The sequence below is a fragment of the Heptranchias perlo genome, chromosome 6 (genome assembly GCF_035084215.1).
Source record: "Heptranchias perlo isolate sHepPer1 chromosome 6, sHepPer1.hap1, whole genome shotgun sequence".
NCBI lineage: Eukaryota > Metazoa > Chordata > Chondrichthyes > Hexanchiformes > Hexanchidae > Heptranchias > Heptranchias perlo.
This window is the reverse complement of record NC_090330.1, coordinates 4,715,902-4,738,336: the sequence shown is the minus strand read 5'-3', so window position 1 is coordinate 4,738,336 and position 22,435 is coordinate 4,715,902. Positions and strand designations below refer to the sequence as shown.

The window sequence follows — 22,435 nt, the reverse complement described above, 5'->3', positions numbered from 1 at the left end:
ATAAAGCAGAAAAATGTCACACAAATTCTATAGGTTGGGGCTGAGCCACATTGTTGGGGCAGAGTCGAGGGAACTTTACAACTAAGCATGTTGCACCTGAACTAGGAGTACTTAATGCAGACACTAGATAAGATGGAAAGTGTTCCATTCTCCAGGACTTGCATCCCTTGGTGAACATAAAAGAAGTAAAAAATACAATCTCTTGCCATCCCAAGCATTCTAAATGGCTTGGGCGAGACTGGTAATTCAGTGCATGTGGATTCATTTCTTTTACAAGCTGAGCAGAGACTGGTAAACTCTTGTTGTCGGCTGCTGCAATTGAGACTGCATCAATTCTATATTTTGCATTAGGTGCATGAACACCTGGAGGAGGTAACTGCACACTGCTTTTAAAAAGACCAATGGGGGCCTGATAAAAGTGTACCCAGGCAGTCGATTAGACTACGCTCAATATTTTAAACAATAGAAAAGGCTCAACTACCTGGTCAGCTCTTAATTAAGAAATTTCACCAACAAGCAACAGACCTCTAAAAAGTGGCCATCAGTTCTGAATACTTTCTAGTTCAGGTGTAACATGCTAAGTTGTAAAGTTCCCTCTACTCCACCCCAATGTGGCTCAGCCCCGATCTACAGCATTTGTGTGACATTTTTCTGCTTTATACCATGTAGTCTCTAAGATTGCCAATTAGTGCTGGATTAGGAGCATTTTTGTACTGTGAGCCTCTGCCCCCTGGGAACTGCCCAAACTCACTTCATATAGGACATTTACATCCTCTACTTCAGGCTGGATTCAAATCCAAATCACGAGGACAAAACCCAATCGTCAAAATGCTGAACCTATTTTTTGATTTGTCATAATAAAATGTAGCTGCAGCCACTTTTTGGATTACCTTTGAAGATCTTTGCATCATCACACAGGTGTAGGCTGAAGTAGGTGTCCAGAAGATGGGAACCATTCTTGTTAACGATATTTCGTGCTGCAATACTTCGCAGATGTCGAAGCCGTCGCTGAAACAATGAATGTTTTGAAAAGAAAATTTAAACACCTAAATTTGTACAATCTAAGTTCTCACTGAGACAGTTCCTGTTCTGTGCAATGTCACTTGTTCACTTCTGCTTTCTAACATTCAATAACTTCAGATTTTAGAAACATCACATTCAGTCTACAAAACAGGTTTGAAAACTAAATATGCAAGTGACATTTCTATTATTTGCAAATTTTTACATGCGCTCAAGGGATGAAATGCAAATTTGATCAAAGGCACAATTTGCCCCACTTTTGCACATGCTTATCTGACATCCAGTCCTAGATGAGCTGCAATTTCCTTCAGTTCAACATTGGGAAGACCAAAATCATTGCTCTCCCCCACACAATGTCAACTTTATGTACTCCAAAGTCAGATGCAAGTTAAATAATCCGAAGTGTTGTCATCAGATATTGATATGTAGGACAGGGAGAAAACACACAAACCAACATAGAAAAGAAAGAACTAGTAACGAGAAGTATGCATAGGACAACATCTAGGCAATCGTGATAACATAATAATGTTCAAAATAATGATTGAGAAAGTTATAAGTAAGACAAAGACCAAAGTAATAAATTGGAAAAAAGCTAATTTTGAGATGAGAATGGAACTAGGGCAGATAAACTGGAAAAATAAATTGACAGAAAAAAAAAATAGAACAGCAGTGGGAAATATTTAAAACTGTGATCAAGAGTGTTCAGGAGAAATATATTCCACTAAAAAGCTAGAGCAAACTAGCCAAATAATGAACCACCATGGTTGAATAAAGAGATATGGGCAAAATTGAAACTAAAGAAAAAGGTATACTCTAAGTACATAGGCAATAAAGTAGAGGATGGCAAAAGGGGTATACGAAGAGGTGAGGAAAGAGATCAAAAAAACAATTTGGAAAGCAAAGAGAAATTAGTAGATTAAATTAAAGGATATAAAGAGAAACAGTAAAATATTCTGTTGACACATAAATAACAAAAAAAAAATAGGAATAGGGTCACTAAGGGATGCACAAGATAAACTCACAGATAATGACAGCAAACTGGCAGAAATATTGAACAGTTGCTTTGTCCAACAAGGTGGGCAAGATATTAGAAGAGATTGAAAAATATATTAAAACGTTTAACTTAGAAAGTGGGGGGTGGGGGGGGGAGGAAGAAGATAATTGATAAACTATTCACCTCAGGGAGGAAAAGACCCCTGGTCCAGATGGATTGCATCCACGAATATTAAAAGTTAGGGAGAAGATAGCAGAGGCACTATTACATATATGTAAAAATTCATTAGAAAAGGGAATAGTGCCAGAGGACTGGCGGCAGCTAATGTTATTCCTATATTTAAAAAGAGAGATAGAACAAGTCCAGGGAACTATAGACCAGTTCGCTTAACAACAGTGATAGGGAAGATAATGGAATCTTTACTCAAAGATGTAATAGAAAGACATCTAGTGATGTCTATAATAAAGAACAGTCAGCATGGATTTCAGATGGGAAAGTCATCCTTGACCAACCTTATTGAATTCTTTGAAGTAACAAAGAGTAAACAAGGGTAATGCAGTGGATCTAATATATTTGGATTTTCAAAAAGCCTTTGATAAGGTACCGCATTGTAGAGTCACGGCCAACGTCAGAGCACGTGGAGTCAGGGGACAGGTAGCAGAATGGATAGCAAGTTGGCTACAAAACAGAAAACAGAGTAGGGGTTAAGGGCAGCTACTCAGACTGGCAAAAGGTGGGAAGTGGTGTTCCACAGGGATCGGTGCTGGGACCAAGGTTGTTCGCAATTTACGTTAACGATTTGAATTCGGGAATCAGAAGCACAATTTCAAAATTTGCGGACGACACCAAATCGGGGGGCGTAGTTAATACAAAGGAAGAATACGTCAAAATGCAAGAGGACGTTATTAAACTTACATAATGGACGTGTAATTGGCAAATGAATTTCGATATAAGTGTGAGGTGGTGCATTTTGGTAGGAAGAATAAGGAGGCCACATATGCTTAGATAATAAGAGTCTGAATGGGATAGAGAAGCAAAGGGATCTAGGGGTTCAGATACTAAAAGTAGCGATGCAGGTTAATAAGACCTTGTGTAGGACCTTGGTTAGATCACGGAGTATTGTGCACAGTTCTAGTCTCCATATTATAGAAAGGATATGGAGACATTGGAGAGGGTGCAAAAAAGATTCACAAGGATGTGTAGATGAAAACATAAAATTACAAAGGGATATTGATAGATTAGGTGAATGGGCAAAACTGTGGCAAATGGAATTCAATGTAGGCAAATATGAGGTCATCCACTTTGGATCAAAAAAGGATAACAGTCGATGTCCAAAGGGACTTAGGGGTTCAGGTACATAGATCATTGAAGTGTCATGAACAGGTGCAGAAAATAATCAATAAGGCGAATGGAATGCTGGCCTTTATATCTAGAGGACTAGAGTACAAGGGGGCAGAAGTTATGCTGCAGCTATACAAAACCTTGGTTAGAACGCACCTGGAGTACTGTGAGCAGTTCTGGGCACCGCACCTTCGGATGGACATATTGGCCTTGGAGGGAGTGCAGCGTAGGTTTACTAGAATGATACCCGGGCTTCAAGGGTTAAGTTACGAGGAGAGATTACACAAATTGAGGTTATATTCTCTAGCGTTTCGAAGGTTAAGGGGTGATCTGATCGAAGTTTATAAGATATTAAGGGGAACGGATAGGGTGGATAGAGAGAAACTATTTCCACTGGTTGGGGATTCTAGGAGTAGGGGGCACAGTCTAAAAGTTAGAGCCAGACCTTTCAGGAGTGAGATTAGAAAACATTTCTACACACAAAGGGTGGTAGAAGTTTGGAACTCTCTTCCGCAAACGGCAATTGATATTAGCTCAATTGCTAAATTTAAATGTGAGATGGATAGCTTTTTGGCAACCAAAGGTATTAAGGGATATGGGCCAAAGGCAGGTATATGGAGTTAGATCACAGATCAGCCATGATCTTATCAAATGGCGGAGCAGGCACGAGGGGCTGAATGGCCTACTCCTGTTCCTATGTTCCTATGATACCAGAACTGAGAGGATATCCTTATCAGAAAAGGCTGAACAGGCTGGGGCTCTTTTCTTTCGGAAAAAAAAAGAGAAGGCTGAGGGGTGACCTGACAGAGGTCTTTAAGATAATGATAGGGTTTGATAGGGTAGACTGAGAAGATGTTTCCACTTGTGAGGGAGTCCAAAACTAGACCTCAAATATAAAATAGTCACTAATAAATCCAATAGGGAATTGAGGAGAAACTTCTTTACCTAAAGAGTGGTAAGAATGCGGAACGTGCCAACACAAGGAGTAGTTGAGGCGACTGGCATGGATGCATTTAAGGGGAAGCTAGATAAACGCATGAGGGAGAAAGGAATAGAAGGGTAACCTGATAGGGTTAGATGGAGTGGGAAGGGGTGAGACTTGTATGAAGCATGGACGCGGCATGGACTAGTTGGGCCGAATGACCTGTTTCTGGGTTCCAGTTTCAATGTAACTCGCATATATTATAGCGCCTTTTATGACCTCAATATGTCCCAAAGCGCTTTACAGCCAATGAAGCACTTCCAAGTGTAATCACTGTTGTAATGTAGGAAATGTGGCAGCCAATTTGTGCACAGCAAGATCCCACAAACATCAAGAGATAATGATCAGATAATCTGTTTTAGTGATATTGGTTGAGGACAAATATTGGCCAAGATACCATGGAGAACTTCCCTGCTCTTCCAATGCTCGTTCCAGACACTCACCACCCTTTGAGTGAAAAAATTGCCCCTCTGGACCCTTTTGTATCTCTCCCCTCTCACCTTAAATCTATGCCCCCTCGTTATAGACTCCCCTACCTTTGGGAAAAGATTTTGACTATCGACCTTATTTATGCCCCTCATTATTTTATAGACTTCTATAAGATCACCCCTAAACCTCCTACTCTCCAGGGAAAAAAGTCTCAGTCTATCCAACCTCTCCCTATAAGTCAAACCATCAAGTCCCGGTAGCATCCTAGTAAATCTTTTCTGCACTCTTTCTAGTTTAATAATATCCTTTCTATAATAGGGTGACCAGAACTGTACACAGTATTCCAAGTGTGGCCTTACTAATGTCTTGTACAACTTCAACAAGACATCCCAACTCCTGTATTCAATGTTCTGACCAATGAAACCAAGCATGCCGAATGCCTTCTTCACCACCCTATCCACCTGTGACTCCACTTTCAAGGAGCTATGAATCTGTACTCCTAGATCTCTTTGTTCTATAACTCTCCCCAACGCCCTACCATTAACGGAGTAGGTCCTGGCCCGATTCGATCTACCAAAATGCATCACCTCACATTTATCTAAATTAAACTCCATCTGCCATTCATCGGCCCACTGGCCCAATTTATCAAGATCCCGTCTGACAACACTGCGCTGTTCTAACAGTATGTCTCATGCAATGGAAAACATACAAGTAATCAATCCCTCTATCTGCCATGTGGCATTTTGCTATAGCTAAATATAGTTCAATAGATTTAAGCATTTTGAACAAACTGGTGCTTCTGCTGCAGGAAAACAAGAAATATTTAAAAATCATGCTTGGCTGCAGCAGAGAGACAAGTTATGTTTTCAATCCCTGCTGAACTGGAGAGAAAAAAAAATCAAGTGACCCATCACAAGACTATTATGCTGGTCTTCAGTCACAAATGATCTACAGCTCAATAAATTAAAACTTTATAAATAAATAAAGCAACACACATAAACTTCATTCTTTATTCGGTGTCCACTTAAAGCAAATCTCATGTTTTCAGCCCAGTCTTGCAGAAAAATGTACATTTGCATTAGGTTGATGGGACCTGCGCAGTACATTGAAATTCTACAAACCAGACTTCTACCTCTAGGTGTAGCTTACTGGAGGTCCTATAATGGCAGAAACCCAGCAAACAAGCAGTACAAAAGTAGCTCGACTTTTCCAATTGACCACACCATGTCTCATAAGAATGTTTAGGAATAGGAAAAGGCCTACCAGCTAAGCAAAACCAACCTTGTTTGTTTGTACAGTACTACCAGGAGTTCTGATTTTACAAACTTCAGAACATTTATAGGCTCCATATGCACTCAAGTCTCTGGAGTGAGACTTGAACCCACAATCTTCTGACTCAGAGGCAAGAGAGCTATCGCTGAGCCACAGCAGACATGGTGTTCATATCCAGCCCAAAGAAGATGAAAGCCTCTGCTCGTTGCAAGCTCAGTCTCAATCCAGCTTCCAGTGCACGCATGAAAAAAAGTTTGCACTACTTTAGCACCAAATGGCAATCTCACTCAGACGTTCACGTGATTAGCAGGGGCCAGGTTGGAATAACCAGACACAAGTTTTTTTTAATTTTTATTTAAATTGGAAAGCTAGCGGAAGTCCTTCATACTCAAAGATGGGCACTATCGAGGAGAAAGATATAGTAATTGCTGGACAAAAAAAGACTGAGGTCCATCTAGTTCACCTTCTACCATCCTCATAGTTCCATGATAAACGATAATGGAGTTGTTGACTAATCGTAGCAATCAATCTCTATGAATTCGTCTACAACAGACCCAGACATGACGTGAGGAAAACCTCCAGTGGTGGAGCGCTTTGGCAACCATCGGTCCAAAATCACCTGTCCTTCCCAAGCATGCTACACTCACCACATGTCATGTCTCAAGCTACTCATATATTCTATCCCAAAATGTTGTTTTCTGAAAGAAAACTATCTATTTTGCCTTTGAAAGAATCAATACTCCCTAGGGAGCCTGTTGCATAGATTGACCACTCGCTGTCTACAGTATTGTTCCCACAGATTAGTTTTGAATTTATATCCTTTCTCAACCTTCTCTTTTCCAGTGAGAACATGCCCAATTTATATAATCGCTCCTCGTAATCCAATCTCTCCATTGTCTCAATGATTCCGGTTGCTCTCTTCTGTATCCTTTCAATAGCTGCAATATCTTCTTTGTACTGTGGCGACTAGAACTGTACATAGTATTCTAAGTGCAGTCGCACCAATGATTTATAAAATGGCGGGACCACCTCACTATTTAGTTCAATGTTGACTTTTTAATACACTCCAACATCTGATTGGCTTTACTCACTGCCACCAAGCATTGTTGCAATAGCTTCAATTTATTGTCAATCAGGACATTTTCCATGTACATTATTTTCTTTCCATTTTAGTAATAGTCCCTTCCTGGATTTTTTTTGTCCCCATTTGAAGCACTTTGCAATTCTCTACATTGAATTTCAAATGCCACCTGTCTGCCCAATTCCCAAGAATATTCATAGCCTCCGGTAGCTTATCCTGTTCAGCTTTGGAGTCTGCTGCCTTCATTAGTTTTGTACCATCTGAAAATTTAGCCATTGTGCATGTGACTCTGAGCTCCAGATCATTTATGAAGATATTATACAAGAGGTCTCAAAACAGATCCTTGTGCGACCCCATTGGTAACATTCTCCCAGGTTAATGATAAGTCCTGTACTACCACCCTCTGGGTTCTATTGGTCAACCAAATGTAAAATATTTCCACTGATTCCTATTTTCTTTATTTTCAGTACCAGCCTTTCCTGGGGAACTGTATCGAAGACCTTACTAAAATCCAAGTACACCACATCCACTGCCTTACCCCGATCAAGCTCCTTTATCAGACTCAAAGAAAAACAGTAAGTTAGATTGGCAAGACCCCTCCTTCATGAACCCATATTGGCTATCTTTTATGATTTTATTTCTATCCATCTGCTCCACAATCTTACCTTTAATAAGGGTTTCCATAACTTTACCCACAACGGACGTCAAACTCACCGGTGTGTCGTTTCCTGGGTTGTTCTTCCACCTTTTTTAAAGATAGGTAACAATGCAAGAGCTATCCCATAGAAACAGTCAACAGGATCGGCATGAGAGGGGAGAGGCATGATCAGCCATATTAAACGCTGCAGGTAGTTCCAAGAGGACAAGAAGCAATAAGGCACCGCAACCAAAGTTAGAAGAAGTCATTCAAGAACTTGGCAACAGCCATTTCAGTGCTATGGGGGGACAGGACACTGAATGCAATGTATTACTCTCTCAATCCAGCTTTTATGACCAGAAAAAAAAAAGACAAATCAAACTCTATTTACAGTTATCTTAATTCCCTAGTTGAATTTTTTTTTGTATAATGCTGTAACAAACAGAAAACACTATTTTGCTTTAATTTACTTGGCAAATACAGCTACCATCAGACCCAAAAAAAAGTTGCACTGATTGATGCTGAACTACGATTTTATATCTCAAAACAGGAAGGGCTATCAACAAATGGCATGTCAGCTGTCTACAGCAGAGTAGCACACCCTGATGAGTAAATATGATCCTAATCATATATAACCATATCCATGATCCTAATTAAAATAGAATCAGGATTCATAGTCCAAACCTACTCTACTGCAAGCAATTACAGTCAAACATTTAGATAAATGAAGAAATACTTTGAGGTGCAAAGTAAACTTCCTTTCAACTTTTGTTTACATCTACATTATGACAATATGGATTGCATTTTGTGCACTTCTGTATCCTCTTCACCAAGATTTTTTGTGCAGAGGGAAATTCTGGCCTGGTCAAATTGTTTCATTATGTGAAAAAAAATCTGTAGGATACACCCAATTAAGGGTCTATAGAACCAATCACAGGAGGAGGCCAGTCGGCCCATCGCGTGTGTGCCGGTTCTTCGCTAGAGCAATACAAAACTTATCCCACTGCCCCATGCTGTCCTTATAGACTTGTACCTACCTCTGCTTGAAATATTTATCTAATTTTCCCTTAAAACTTGCAATGGTCTCTGTCTCAACCACTTCCTCTGACAAAGCATTCCATGCTCCAACAACCCTCTGCATAAAGAAATTTTTCCAAACCTCTCATCACTCTCAGCGATATGTCTAAATTGATGACTATCTTGAATCATAGAAATTTAAGGCACAGAAGGAGGCCATTCGGCCCATCATCATGTCCATGCCGGCCAAAAAATAGGTGTTCAGCCTAATCCCACTTTCCAGCTCTTGGTCTGTAGCCTTTTAGGTTACAGCACTTCAAGTGCACATCCAAGCACCTTTTAAATGCAATGAGTGTTTCTGTCTCTACAACCCTTTCAGGCAGTGAGTTCCAGACCCCCACCACCCTCTGAGGAAAAAAATTTCCCCAGCTCCCCTCTAATCCTTCTACCAATTACTTTAAATCTATGCCCCCTGGTTATTGACCTCTCTGCTAAGGGAAATAGGTCCTTCCTATCCACTCTATCTAGGCCCCTCATAATTTTATACACCTCAATTAAATCACCCCTCAGCCTCCTCTCTTCCAAAGAAAACAACCCCAGCCTAGCTAATCTTTCCTCATAGCTAACATTCTCCAGTCCTGGCAATATGCTCGTAAATCTCCTCTGTACCCTCTCTAGTGCAATGACATCTTTCCTGTAATGTGGTGACCAGAACTGTACACAGTACTCTAGCTGTGGCTTAACTAGTGTTTTATACAGTTCTAGCATATCCTCCCTGCTCTTACATTCTATACCTCGGCTAATAAAAGGCAAGTATCCCGTACGCCTTCTTAACCACCTTATCTACCTGTCCTGCTACCTGCAGGGATCTGTGGACATGCACTCCAAGGTCCCTCACTTCCTCTACACCTCTCAGTATCCGACCATTTATTATGTCGTTACTTGCCTTGTTTGCCCTCCCCAAATACATTATCTCACACTTCTCTGGATTGAATTCTATTTGCCACTTTTCTGCCCACCTGACCAGTCCATTGATATCTTCCTGCAGTCTACAGCTTTCCTCCTCACTATCAACCACACGGCCAATTTTCGTATCCTCTGCAAACTTCTTAAAAAGGTAGGGGGCATGATTAAGTCTAAATCATTGATATATACCACAAAAAGCAAGAGACCTAGTACTGAGCCCTGCGGAGCCCCACTGGAAACAGCCTTCTTGTCACAAAAACTCCCGAACATTACCATTTGCTTCCTGCCACTGAGTCAATTTTGGATCCAACTGCCACTTTCCCTTGGATCCCATGGGCTTTTACTTTTCTGACCGGTCCGTCATGTGGGACCTTGTCAAAAGCCTTGCTAAAATCCATGTACACTACATCAAATGCACGACCCTCACTGACCCTCCTTGTTACCTCCTCAAAGAAATCAATCAAGTTAGTCAGACATGACCTTCCATAACAAATCCATGCTGACTGTCCTTGATTAATCCATGCCTTTCTAAATAATGATTAATACCGTCCCTCAGAATTGTTACCAATAATTTGCCCACCACCAACGTTAGGCTGACTGGCCTGTAATTACTTGGTCTATCTCTTTCTCCCTTTTTAAACAATGGTACAATGATAGCAGTGCTCCAGTCCTCCAAAAAAAATTTGATGTTTCTCTTGACTTTGATGTCAGAGTTCATTTTTACAAACTCCCTCAAAATCTGGGCATACAAAGCCTGTTTTAGTCCTGCAACGAGAAGCTACAATAGGTCAGGTAAATAAGGCAGTTGCAACAGAATCATAGAATCTTACAGCGCAGAAGGAGGTCAACTCTGAAAGAGCTATCCAATTAGTACCAGACCCCCTGCTCTTTACCCATAGCCGTGCAATTTTCTCCCCACTACATATCAATACCTGGGGTAAAACTGACACACTCATTAGTATATATAAGCATTTGGAAGAAACATCAACTTATTTCTACCAGGGAAAGAATGAGCTTTCTGGCAGATTTAAAGTAAAATTAATCTGCATTTATTTCCACTTTCTTCAGCGGCCCTGGTTAAAGGTAGTGCCTAGAGAAAGCCAGTGCAAAATACTATGCAATATGCATTTAGCACTTGTTGCAGTTTCAATCAGGTGAGTAAAGAGAACTTCACATTCCAGTTAACTTGGCTAATGTCTAAAAGTTCAAGTGCCACCACTATTGTAGGTCAAGTTCAAGCTTTAATTTAGATTTTGCCATTTTAAGTCCTGATACAGTGTCAAGTGAGAACCAATGAGCTCATGGGAGTAATGTGCTGGGCGGGATTCTTGAGTACACAGTGCGAGGGGACTGAACTTACATTAGCATACTTGTGATTTCAACCGATAGGTAAAGTGACACCATTGAGTTAGTTCCCCCATTGACATCAACACTTGCTATTTAAATAGAGAGCAAACATCCAAGAATTGACTTCAAGGCAGTAATTAGATCAAAGGCATCAGATAGCATCATAAACAGAGAGAACAAAATCTGAACGTTTTATAGCATGTCATCTGAACTTCAAGATAAGCTTACAAATCTTCAAATCGTTTCCACGCACCCTTTGTAGATATACTATTGAGCTTACAAAGATATTTTTATTCCCATTTGGAATGCTTTCTTTGCTTGTCTTGGAGTATTATAGCAGATATCAATGGTCATTGTGTTTTATGTAATTTCGGAAAGATATCTACACTAATCGACTAAGTTGAGTGACTAATCATAGCTAAGTGTCTAGACCAATTCGAGACAGCATCATAGCACTAGAGCTTAACAATTTGAATGGAGAAGTGGTTTAAACACAATCCCTTCGGACTGATCCCAGGAATAGCAAGCAATTAGTCACACGACTGGAAACATGACAGATGACAGAACAGTGGAAAGGACTAAGGACAAACTTTGTAGGCAAATTAGACACGCATGTATTAACAGTCATAATTGTGGGATATTTTAAAATATCCAAAAAATAAATGGAGGCAAAACATTTTAAATGAGGACGTGGCTTATTTTTGCAATGAGTTCACAACTGTTTTCTCACTCAATACGTTGCTACTCCAGAATGGAAAGCAGCAGTACTTGACCTAGTCCTGGGTAATAAAGCAGGTCAATTAAGTACCCTTTAGAAGCACTAACCAGGATATAAAATAGATCAGGAATCAAAAATAAAAAGGCAAAAGTAAGTGTATTTCACTGGGAAACAAATTATAGCCAAATAAAAAGGGACCATGCCCAGGCTAAACTGAAGAAACAGAAACATAGATCAACAATGGGAAATATTTAAACAAGAATCAGAAAGAGCACTAATCAAGTTTACTCCAGTGTGGAAAAAAAAGGTGTGTCAAAGGCTGGGGTTCCATGGATGAATAGGAATATTAGATCAAATGTGAAACAAAACCATTTAGTATTTACAAGGCAGACAATAAAAGTGAAAGTCAAGACCAATATAATGAATATAGGAAAGTTAGAAAAGGGAAGATTAGAAAGGTTAAGAGAGAGTACAAGAGAAAATTAGTGGGAATGTAAAGCTTTTTATAGGCACATGAATATAAAGAGGATAGATTAGATAGAATACAGCCACTAAGAGATGAAGGAAACAAGCTTGCAGTGAAGTGAGGGGGTGACACAATAAATATAAATAAACGCTGCCTTCATTTTCACACAGGAGATAGATATTAGAATTGCAGAATGACCAGAAATGGGTGAACAGTCAGTGAAGACTATTATTCAAAGAGAAATAGAATTAAAGTTATTCAAACTTAAGGTAGACAAAATCACAGGAACCTGATGGCTAGCAGCTGAAGATCCTGAGGAAAGCCACGGAGAAATAACAAAGACACTCACTATAATTTTCCAAAATTCTATGGATAAGAAAATTGTGCCAGAGGAAAGGAGTCAAGCTTAAACCAGGAAATTACAGGTCTTACTTCAATAACAAAAACAGAAAATGCCAGAGACAATCAGGCAGCATCTATTGAAAGTACACAAGTTAGTGGACGTTTTGGGAACTGGATCTTTCCTCGGGACTGGAACATGTTGCTCGTTTGTAATATTTTCCAGTTCTGAGAAAGGATCCCATATCTGAAATGTCGACTGACTTGTGCTCTCTCAACGACTGCTACCTGCCTCCAATATTTTCTGCTTTTGCTTCAGATTTCCAGAATCTGCAGTATTTTGCTTCTTGCTCAGTCTTACTTCAGCTGTTGGCAAATGATCCAGACTTGGGCATATGGGATGCAATATCAAAATTCTAACCATGACTGTGTCAGTGCCCATTAATGACATCTGCAGAAGATAGAATAAAACCACTGCATGGATGTTCACCATATTCTGCTCAGATACTTTACAACATCAGATGAATATTTAATCAGACATCTAAGTTGTAATCATGAGAACATAGAAATTGGCCATTCGGCCCATCAACTCTACAATGAGGCATCAAGCTTAATCCCCATACCCTTTATTATTTCCAGCAGCAATCCAACTTCCAATTTTTTTTAAAAAAACAAAAGAGTCTCTGTTGTAATAGTGGTTTGTGGCAGAGAATTCCACATTCTAACCACAGTCCGTGTATAATATTTATTTTCAGCCTCCCCTTTCAATTTAAAAAAAAATTATCTTAAATTTGTGCCTTCTCATTACCATCTTTCTGACCAATGAAAACAACCTACTCGGATACCTTCACACCAGTAGCACTGGTAACAGTTGGAACAATCACTGCAAGTTTATGGAGAAACTTGCAAATTGATTACCAAAAAATATGCCGATAGAGAGATAGATATATAACACAACACCCGAGAGGGAAAAGAAAAATCTATTGGAGCTTGCAACCTCTTCAGGACTTTACAAGTTGGCCACTTGCTTTCATCACCCTCATCTGTGGCCTACAACAGCCCTGCTATTCTATTTATCTGTGGACCTGTTTTAAGATCCCAGCAGGGGCAGGGGCAGGGGGGGGGGGAAGAAAGAGAAAGAGAGAGAGAGAGAGAGATGCGGTTAAAATGTTAAGCACGTGGATTTGCTTCATGATAGATCTGCAAATGTACTCTTTGAGCAAGTTACTGCTCTGGACTGGAGCACTCGACAACAAATTACTGAGGAGTGCTTGTTATTCTGCTACTCAATGCATCTGTTGTCCTAACTAATTTTGTTAACATCTGCCCAGCAAAAGACATGTACAGTTATCCAACACAAGCTAACTAATTTTAAACCAGCTGATTTTTGTACAACATGAGAAATTAAATGAACCTCCATTCAGTTTAAGTGAACATTTGGCTAAAAAGCTTTATACCAGAAATATAGCCAAATCTTTGTGAAGAGATTTTATTGACTAGACTTTTCCCCAAACATTACCCCAAATACAATTTGGTTTCGAGAGTCCAACTAGCTAGCCTACGTCATTGTGCATCTCTGACAATACCACGATGACAAGTTCAGAAAAATGGACCTAGTTTGAAAGTGTAAACAATAAGTACTGCAACGATTCCTTCAATCAAATTCAGTGCAATTTGAAAATCAAAAACTTTTAAAACCTACTATATTAAAGCAAAGCATGTTACACTTCTAACTTACTGTAATTAATAAGACGTTGCAAAATAATGTATTCAAGAAATGGTTCTCCCGCAGCACATACTCACTCCCTTCGTGAGAAGGCAGTCAAGCAACCAGCTCAACTCCATTATTGGCATGGTAAAGTAAATGAGGCAAGATCCACCAAACAAGGTTTTTTCCACATAAATCTCCTGAGGCAGTGCCATCCCTGATGCCAATATAGGCACTGCATGTCTGGCCACCAACATGCCGAATGGTTTAACCCACCTGTATATAACTTCTCAACATTGGGAAGGTACAAGAGCCAGAGAAAAAGCTACCAACCAAAAATTTAAAACTGCACAAGTTTCTTGGTCCTTGCAACTGAGGAGGGAACTGGAGTGAAGGAATGATAGGATGCCAGTAATAAGAGACTTGAAAAAGTCCTGCATTTTTACTTAGAATCTTTTCTTCTCTAATCTGGGATTATTACTGTAAAAGGTACTCTGACAATTGAACACATTTATTACTATATTACTTGTTTTAGCCCCATCGTGAGAGCTCGAAAACTTATGAGATCAGTCAAGCCCGTGGAGGCTGGAATTTCCTTGAAATTTGCAGCTGTCTAAGGGTTAATTTGCAAATTAAACTGCAACATTTTCCTTACAACGGCTGTGGAAGCGAGACACCTGCTGCAATTTCCTCCTCCAATATCAGAGCGCTCTCGGTCGTGACCTGAAAGGAACTAGCTTTGGCTGGCAAGCTCCACCAGTATCTGTAGTGTTGGGTCTGATTAGATTTACTATTTAGTCTAATGAAAGGTAATAACTCAATGGTTTCTGCCTTAATGTCCTCACGGGGAGGTTAACTAGTGCTATGGGGGAGGGTTGAAAGTAAAACCAGGATGAAACATTCGAGAGGAGAAACAAGGTGCACAGAGGACTGGGAGGAGCAAGTACCACTAGAATAAAGAATAGTTCAGAAATAGGAGGGATCAGGTAGGGGGCAAATGTGAGGCAATCTAAGATGAGATTGGAGTGCATGTGCGTAAACACATGTAACGTGGTAAATAAGGTTGGTGAGCTGCAGGCTTAAGTTGCCACATAGGACAATGATATAGTGGCAACACCAGAGATCTGGCTCGAAGAAGGGGAGGATTTGGTACTTAATATTCCTGGCTACAAAGGTATTCAGGAAAGTTAGGGAAGGAAGGAAGTTAGGAAGGATGACAATCATTGATCAAAGAAACTATTATTGCGCTGGAAAGGGATGATGTAGTTGAAGAGTCAAAGATAGAATCTACTTGGTTAGAATTAAGGAATAGAGGAGCTATTACATTACTGGGTGTGTATTAAAGGTCAAATAGTGGGAAGGAGATAGAGAAGAACATTTACAATCAAATTACAGAGAGATGCAAGAACTGTGGAGTAGTGATAATGGGGGACTAAAATTATCCCAATGTAGACTGGGACAGTAACAATGTAAAAGGCAAAGAGGGGGAGGAATTCCTGAAATATGCTCAAGAGAACTTTCTGGAACAGTGTGTTTCCAGCCCAACCAGGAAGGAAACCGTGCTGGATCTAACTCTGGGGTATAAAGTGGGGCAGGTGGAGCATTTTTCAGTGGGGGAACATTTGGGGAACAATGATCATAATATCATTAGGTTTAGAATAGTTATGGAAAAGAACAAGGAACAATCAAAAGTGAAAATGCTTAACTGGAGGTGGGCTAATTTCAGTGAGTTAAAAAGGAATCTTGCCCAGGTGGATTGGAGTCAAAAATTGGTAGGCAAAACAGTAAATGAACAATGGGAGGTCTTCATGGAGGAGTTGGTTTGGGTACATAGTACACACATCCCTATGAAGGGAAAAGGAAGGGCATCCAAAGCTAGAGCTGCCTGGATGACTAAAAATATAGAGATTAAAGTGAATCAGAAAAATGAGGCTTATGACGATTGTAAGGTTCATAACATAGTAGAGAACCAGGCTGAATACAGAAATTACACAGGAGATCTAAAAAAGGGAATAAAAGGGGTAAAGAAAGAGTATGAGAATAGATTAGCACCTAACATAAAAGGGAACCCACAAGTTCAAGTAAAAACATATAAATAGTAAAAGGGTAGTCAAAAGAAGCACAAGACCAGTTAGGGACAAGAAAGGAGACCTTCTTGGCAGAGGGCATGGCTGAGGCACTAAATGAATACTTCGCATCCGTCTTCACCAGAGAAGAGGATGCTGCCATTGTAGCAGTAAAGGAGGTAGTAGCGATATTGGAAAGGAGACAAATAGATAAAGAGGATGAACTTAAAAGATTGGCAGTACTCAAAGTAGAAGTCACCGGGTCCAGATGGGATGCCACCTAGATTGCTGAGGGGAGTAAGGGTGGAAATTGCAGAGGCTCTGGCCATAATCTTCCAATCATCCTTAGATATGGGGATGGTGCCGGAGGACTGGAGGAATGCAAGTGTTACACCACTGTTCAAAAAAGGGGAGGGACAAACCAGGCAATTACAGGCCAGTCAGCCTAATGTCGGTGGTGGGGAAACTTTTAGAGACAATTGCCTGGGACAAACTTAATTGGCACTTGGAAAAGTACGGGCTAATAAATGAAAGTCAGCACTGATTTGTTGAAGAAAAGTAGTGTTTGACTAATTTGATTGAGTTCTTTGATGAAGTAATGGAGAGGGTTGATGTGTATATGGACTTTCAAAAGGCATTTGATAAAGTGCCACATAATAGACTTGTTAGCAAAATTAAAGCTCATGGGATTAAAGGGACAGTGGCAGCACGGATACAAAATTGGCTAAGGGACAGAACGCAGTGAGTCGTATACAGTGGTGTTCCCCAGGGGATCAGTATTAGGACCACTAGTCTTTTTGATATATATTAAATAACCTGGACTTGGTAGCCATGATGTGGAGATGCCGGTGATGGACTGGGGTTGACAATTGTAAACAATTTTACAACACCAAGTTATAGTCCAGCAATTTTATTTTAAATTTAAAATAAAATTGCTGGACTATAACTTGGTGTTGTAAAATTGTTTACAATGGACTTGGTAATACAGGGAATAATTTCAAAGTTTGCAAATGACACGAAACTCAGAAATGTAGTAAATAATGTGAAGGATGGTAACAGACTTCAGGAGGACATAGACTGGTGAAACGGGCAGACACACGGCAGATGAAATGTAACGCAGAGAAGTGTGAAGTGATGCATTTTGGTAGGAAGAATTAGAAGTATTATAAACTAAATGGTACAATTTTAAAGGGTGTGGAGGAACAGAGACCTGGGGGTGTATTTACACAAGTCTTTGAAGGTGGCAGGAAAAGTTGAGAAGGTTGTCAAAAAAGCATATGGGATCCTGAGCTATATTAATAGGAGCATCGAGTACAAAAGCAAGGAAGTTATGCTAAATCTTTATAAAACACTGATTAGGCCTCAGCGGGAGTATTGTATTCAATTCTGGGCACCACACTTTAGGTAAGATTTCAAAGCTTTATAAGGGGTACAGAAGAGATTTATTAGAATGGTATTGGGGATGAGGGACTTCAGTTATGTGGAGAGATTGGAGAAGCTGGGATTGTTCTCCTTAGAACAGAGAAGGTTAAGGGAAGATTTGACACAGGTGTTCAGAATCATGAATAGTTTTGACAGAGTAAATAAGAAGAAACTGTTTCCAGTGGCAGAAGGGTTAGTAACCAGAGGACACAGATTTAAGGTGATAGCTAAAAGAGCCAGAGACAACATGAGGGAACATTTTTTTTTAAATGCAGTGAGTTGCATTGCCTTCCAGATCATTACCTGAAAGGGTGGTGGAAGCAAATTCAATAGTAACTTTCAAAAGGGAATTGGATAAGTACTTGAAGGGAAAAAAATTACAGGGTTATGGGGAAAGAGCAGGAGAATGGGACTAATTGGATAGCTTTTTCAAAGAGCCGGCACAGGGACGGTGGGCTGAATGGCTTCCTCCTGTGCTGTACCTACCATGATACGATTACACCAGTACAACCACCAATGCATGGAGCAGGCGCTTTGCGTCAACACGATTTGCCTGCTATAAGGGGTGACCAGTGTAACCAAAAAATTTTAAAAGGAGTCTTTCACTGATGTGGGGCACAACTAGCAGGCAAGAAGGGCTTTGACAATTTTCAAACTTGTGAGTGCTCATGCTGCTACGAAGCCTGGTGAAGTCATAGTATGCTGGTCTCTGCTGTTGATATTCTGAAATCACGTCACCTTATGCATCATGCAATGGGGTCACCATTGACCAGAAACGTAACTGGACCAGCTACATAAATACTGTGGCTACAAGAGCAGATCAGAGGCTGGGTATTCTGTGGCGAGTGACTCACCTTCTGACTCCCCAAAGCCTTTCCACCATCTACAAGGCACAAGTCAGGAGTGTGATGGAATACTTTCCATTTGCTGCATGAGTGCAGCTCCAACAACACTCAAGAAGCTCTATATCATTCAGGGCAAAGCAGCCCACTTGACTAGCACCCCATCCACCACCCTAAACATTCAGTCCTTTCACCACCGGTGCACCATGGCTGCAGTGTACCGTCCACAGGATGCACTGCAGCAATTTGCGAATAAAAAAAGAGATTACGATGCAAAGCCACGGCTATGCTCTAAGGCTGGAATAAGTATTAAAGGCTAATGATGTGGGACAAAAAACTAATTCTGAAAAATAACATAGGATCTATGTAATATAAAGTGGGTTCAAGGGCAAATTTAGCTTGACAATTTATTTTGAGATCAAATACCTACTTCGGTCCAAATCATTCCAGATGCTTGTCAATGGTGACAACGTAGATTTCCCCACTGATAAATCGAAGGATTAGAACAGATAACATTGTATATTCTCAGTCAGATTGGAATCTCATCTTCACGAGTGCAACTGAAGACACCGGGTTGCACTTTCCGACTGCCTCACACAGTTGTCAACAATGCGAACAGCTGATGGAGACTTCGGGCAGCTTCAATCAGTTGTTGGCACGGTTAACAACTATGGGAGGCAGAGGAGACATCGGGCAGCTTCAATCAGCTGATACGTTTAATTCGAGATCAGGTCAACCTCTGCTACAATGCAATGGTTCTATTTATTGCTCTGTTTATGTTGCGAAGGGAGATGTTGATTTGATGCAGCCATAACAAAAGCGGCTTTTAAAAAGTCGGTAAGTACAGTACTGAAATGAATGAAATAGTCAGCACGCTTAATATGCGTTAAGTGTTGCCTTTGTAATTGATGCCCATGACAGAAACAGGCCATTCGGCCTAACTGGTCTATCCACATGAGCCTCCTCCCACTACTCTTCATCGAACCATCAGCATATCCTTCTATTCCTTTCTCCCTCAGATACTTATCGAGCTTCCCCTTAAATGCATCTATGCTATTCGCCTCAACTACTCTATGTGGTAGCAAGTTCCACATTCCAACCACTCTCTGGGTAAAGAAGTTTCTCTTGAATTCCTTATTGGATTTATTGGTGACTATCTTATATTTATGGTCCCTAATTTTGGACTCCCCCACAAGTGGAAACATCTTCCTCTACGTCTACCCTATCAAACCGCTTCATAATTTTGAAAACCTCTATTTGGTCACTCCTCAGCCTCCCCTTTTCTAGAGAAAAGAGCCCAAACCTGTTCAGTCTTTCCTGACAGTTACACCCTCTCAGTTCTGGTTTCATACTTGTAAATCTAAAAGACCATGATGGCAAATGGTTAGCGAGGACAGTGTAAGTGATGGGGACCATACCAAGGGCCCTACACAGTAACACAAGCAATTGCTGTACAAATAGTATTCCTCATAATGTCTATCATTGCTTGAGTCCCTCTTGGCTTTAGTTGTCTGTCTGCCATTTCCTCTCCCCCCTCCTACCTTATCTGTTCTGTCTTCCCCAACAGTCATAGGAACTGGAGTAGGCCATTCAGCCCATTGAGCCTGTTCCGCCATTCAACGAGATCATGGCTGACCTGTATCCTAACTCCATCCACCTACCTTGGCTCCATATCCCTTAATACCCTTGGCTTGCAAAAATCTACTGAAGAAACCAGAATACACCCTGTGTCAAATCACATGACAATATCCTGATATTAAACATTCTGGTCATCAGAAAACCAGTTAAAGCTTTAGACATGGTGAAGCTCTTCTTCCTCCCCCCCCCCCAACTATTTTCACTCTGAAGAGTCCAAGTCCACTTCCATATCATGGGAGTCCGAACATCTCTCTTGCACTCCTTGACAGAATACAAGAAAAATCCTTCAATCTGACAGGCAATTGCTCTCACCTAGTCTGCAGTGCCTGTCTCTCTATTGCAACTTTTCTTGCTTCCATCTTAACATAAGAAAATCTATAGCATGAAAAAGTCATTCAACCCATAAAGTCTATGCATGAATTTTCTATAATGTGCTTCCCTCCAACACTACCAGTTGATGCCCTACTTTAGGTAATACCTAATTGCCTTCCCCAACCTCTCCTGAAACAAAAACAAATCAAAATAGTGTTAAATATCTTTATAATCCTCAACTTCATCTGTCTAATATATATATATATATATATATATATATATATATAGATAGATAGATAGATAGATAGATAGATAGATAGATAGAGAGAGATCCAGCTCCTTTTGAAAGATGCCAACTTATCCCAAATCAACTACCTTTTCTGGGAGTTTCTCTCACATATTGTGGGAGAAAAAGGTTTCTCTAATCTCTAACCTTATTCGAGGCTTGTGAATTTTGTACTTTTGCCCTCTGCTCATATTCCAAGATAAATAGCTTGTTTACTTCCTCATCTAAAACGTTATTTGAAAACCTGTATCTTATCTCTCCTCAGCCTATTCGCCAGAAAAAATAAATTTGGTGACTTGATCCTTTCTTAACTTTCCTGGCGATGGACATTGATCCGCCTAATCTCTAAATATGCTATCCTACAAGCTCTGCACGATACAATGCTGAAATCAAGGCTCATCACAGCTCTACTCTACTCTTAACTCACTATTTCTCAGGACTTCAAATCTGTGGAGCATTTGCTCCCTTGCTCTTTCCTTCCTCATGTAACCTACAGACCTTTAAAATAAAAACCTTCTTTGCTTCAGGGCCAGTATCATCAACATCCTGGGGGTCACCATTGACCAGAATCTTAACTGGACCAGCTACATAAATACTGTGGCTATGAGAGCAGGTCAGAGGCTGGGTATTCTGCGGCGAGTGACTCACCTCCTGACTCCCCAAAGCCTTTCCACCATCTACAAGGCACAAGTCAGGAGTGTGATGGAATATTCTCCATTGGCCTGGATTAGTGCAGCTCCAACAACACTCAAGAAGCTCGACACCACCCAGGACAAAGCAGCCCGAATGACTGGCACCCCATCCACCACCCTAAACAAACATTCACTCCCTTCACCACCGGCGCACTGTGTACCATCCACAGGATGCACTGCAGCAACTCGCCAAGGCTTCTTCGACAGCACCTCCCAAACCCGTGACCTTTACCACCTAAAAGGACAAGGGCAAGCAGGCACATGGGAACACCACCTGCACGTTCCCCTCCAAGTCACACACCATCCCGACTTGGAAATATATCGCCGTTCCTTCATCGTCGCTGGGTCAAAATCCTGGAACTCCCTTCCTAACTGCACTGTGGGAGAACCTTCACCACACGGGCTGCAGCGGTTCAAGGCGGCGGCTCACCACCACCTTCTCAAGGGCAATTAGGGATGGGCAATAAATGCTTGCCTCGCCAGCAATGCCCACATCCCTTGAATGAATAAAAAAATTATCACTGAAGGCCAATAGGAGCAGAAGAATTCAATAATCTAAATGCCTTCTAGTAATGAGGTCACAACATATAACTTTTCAATTATGTTGAATCAGCACTACACTCAACTGTGACTACCATAATCAATGCAACGTGAACACCTAACAAAGTAAAACCCAGTTACTGTAACATTACATAGAATAAACATGAAGCCATTGATCCACCAGACAAGTAGATAGATGGATATTTCCAATCCGATCTATTGCAAAGCTAACAATTAACCTGCAAAGCAATGCACATAAAACAGCAACTACATACATGTATGAGATCCTCTATCATATTCTCTTTAGGAATATGGGAAAA

General features: G+C 40.6%; 1 protein-coding gene across 1 annotated transcript in view; it reads right to left on the bottom strand.

Annotated features, from left to right (window-relative positions):
* The window catches only part of uvrag (UV radiation resistance associated gene), a 260,049-nt gene that overhangs the window by 236,437 nt on the left and 1,177 nt on the right, over positions 1-22,435 (bottom strand). The window contains exon 2 of the mRNA XM_067985644.1: positions 891-1,008. Coding sequence (XP_067841745.1) covers positions 891-1,008 — 118 coding nt within the window. The remainder of the gene's footprint in view (positions 1-890; positions 1,009-22,435) is intronic.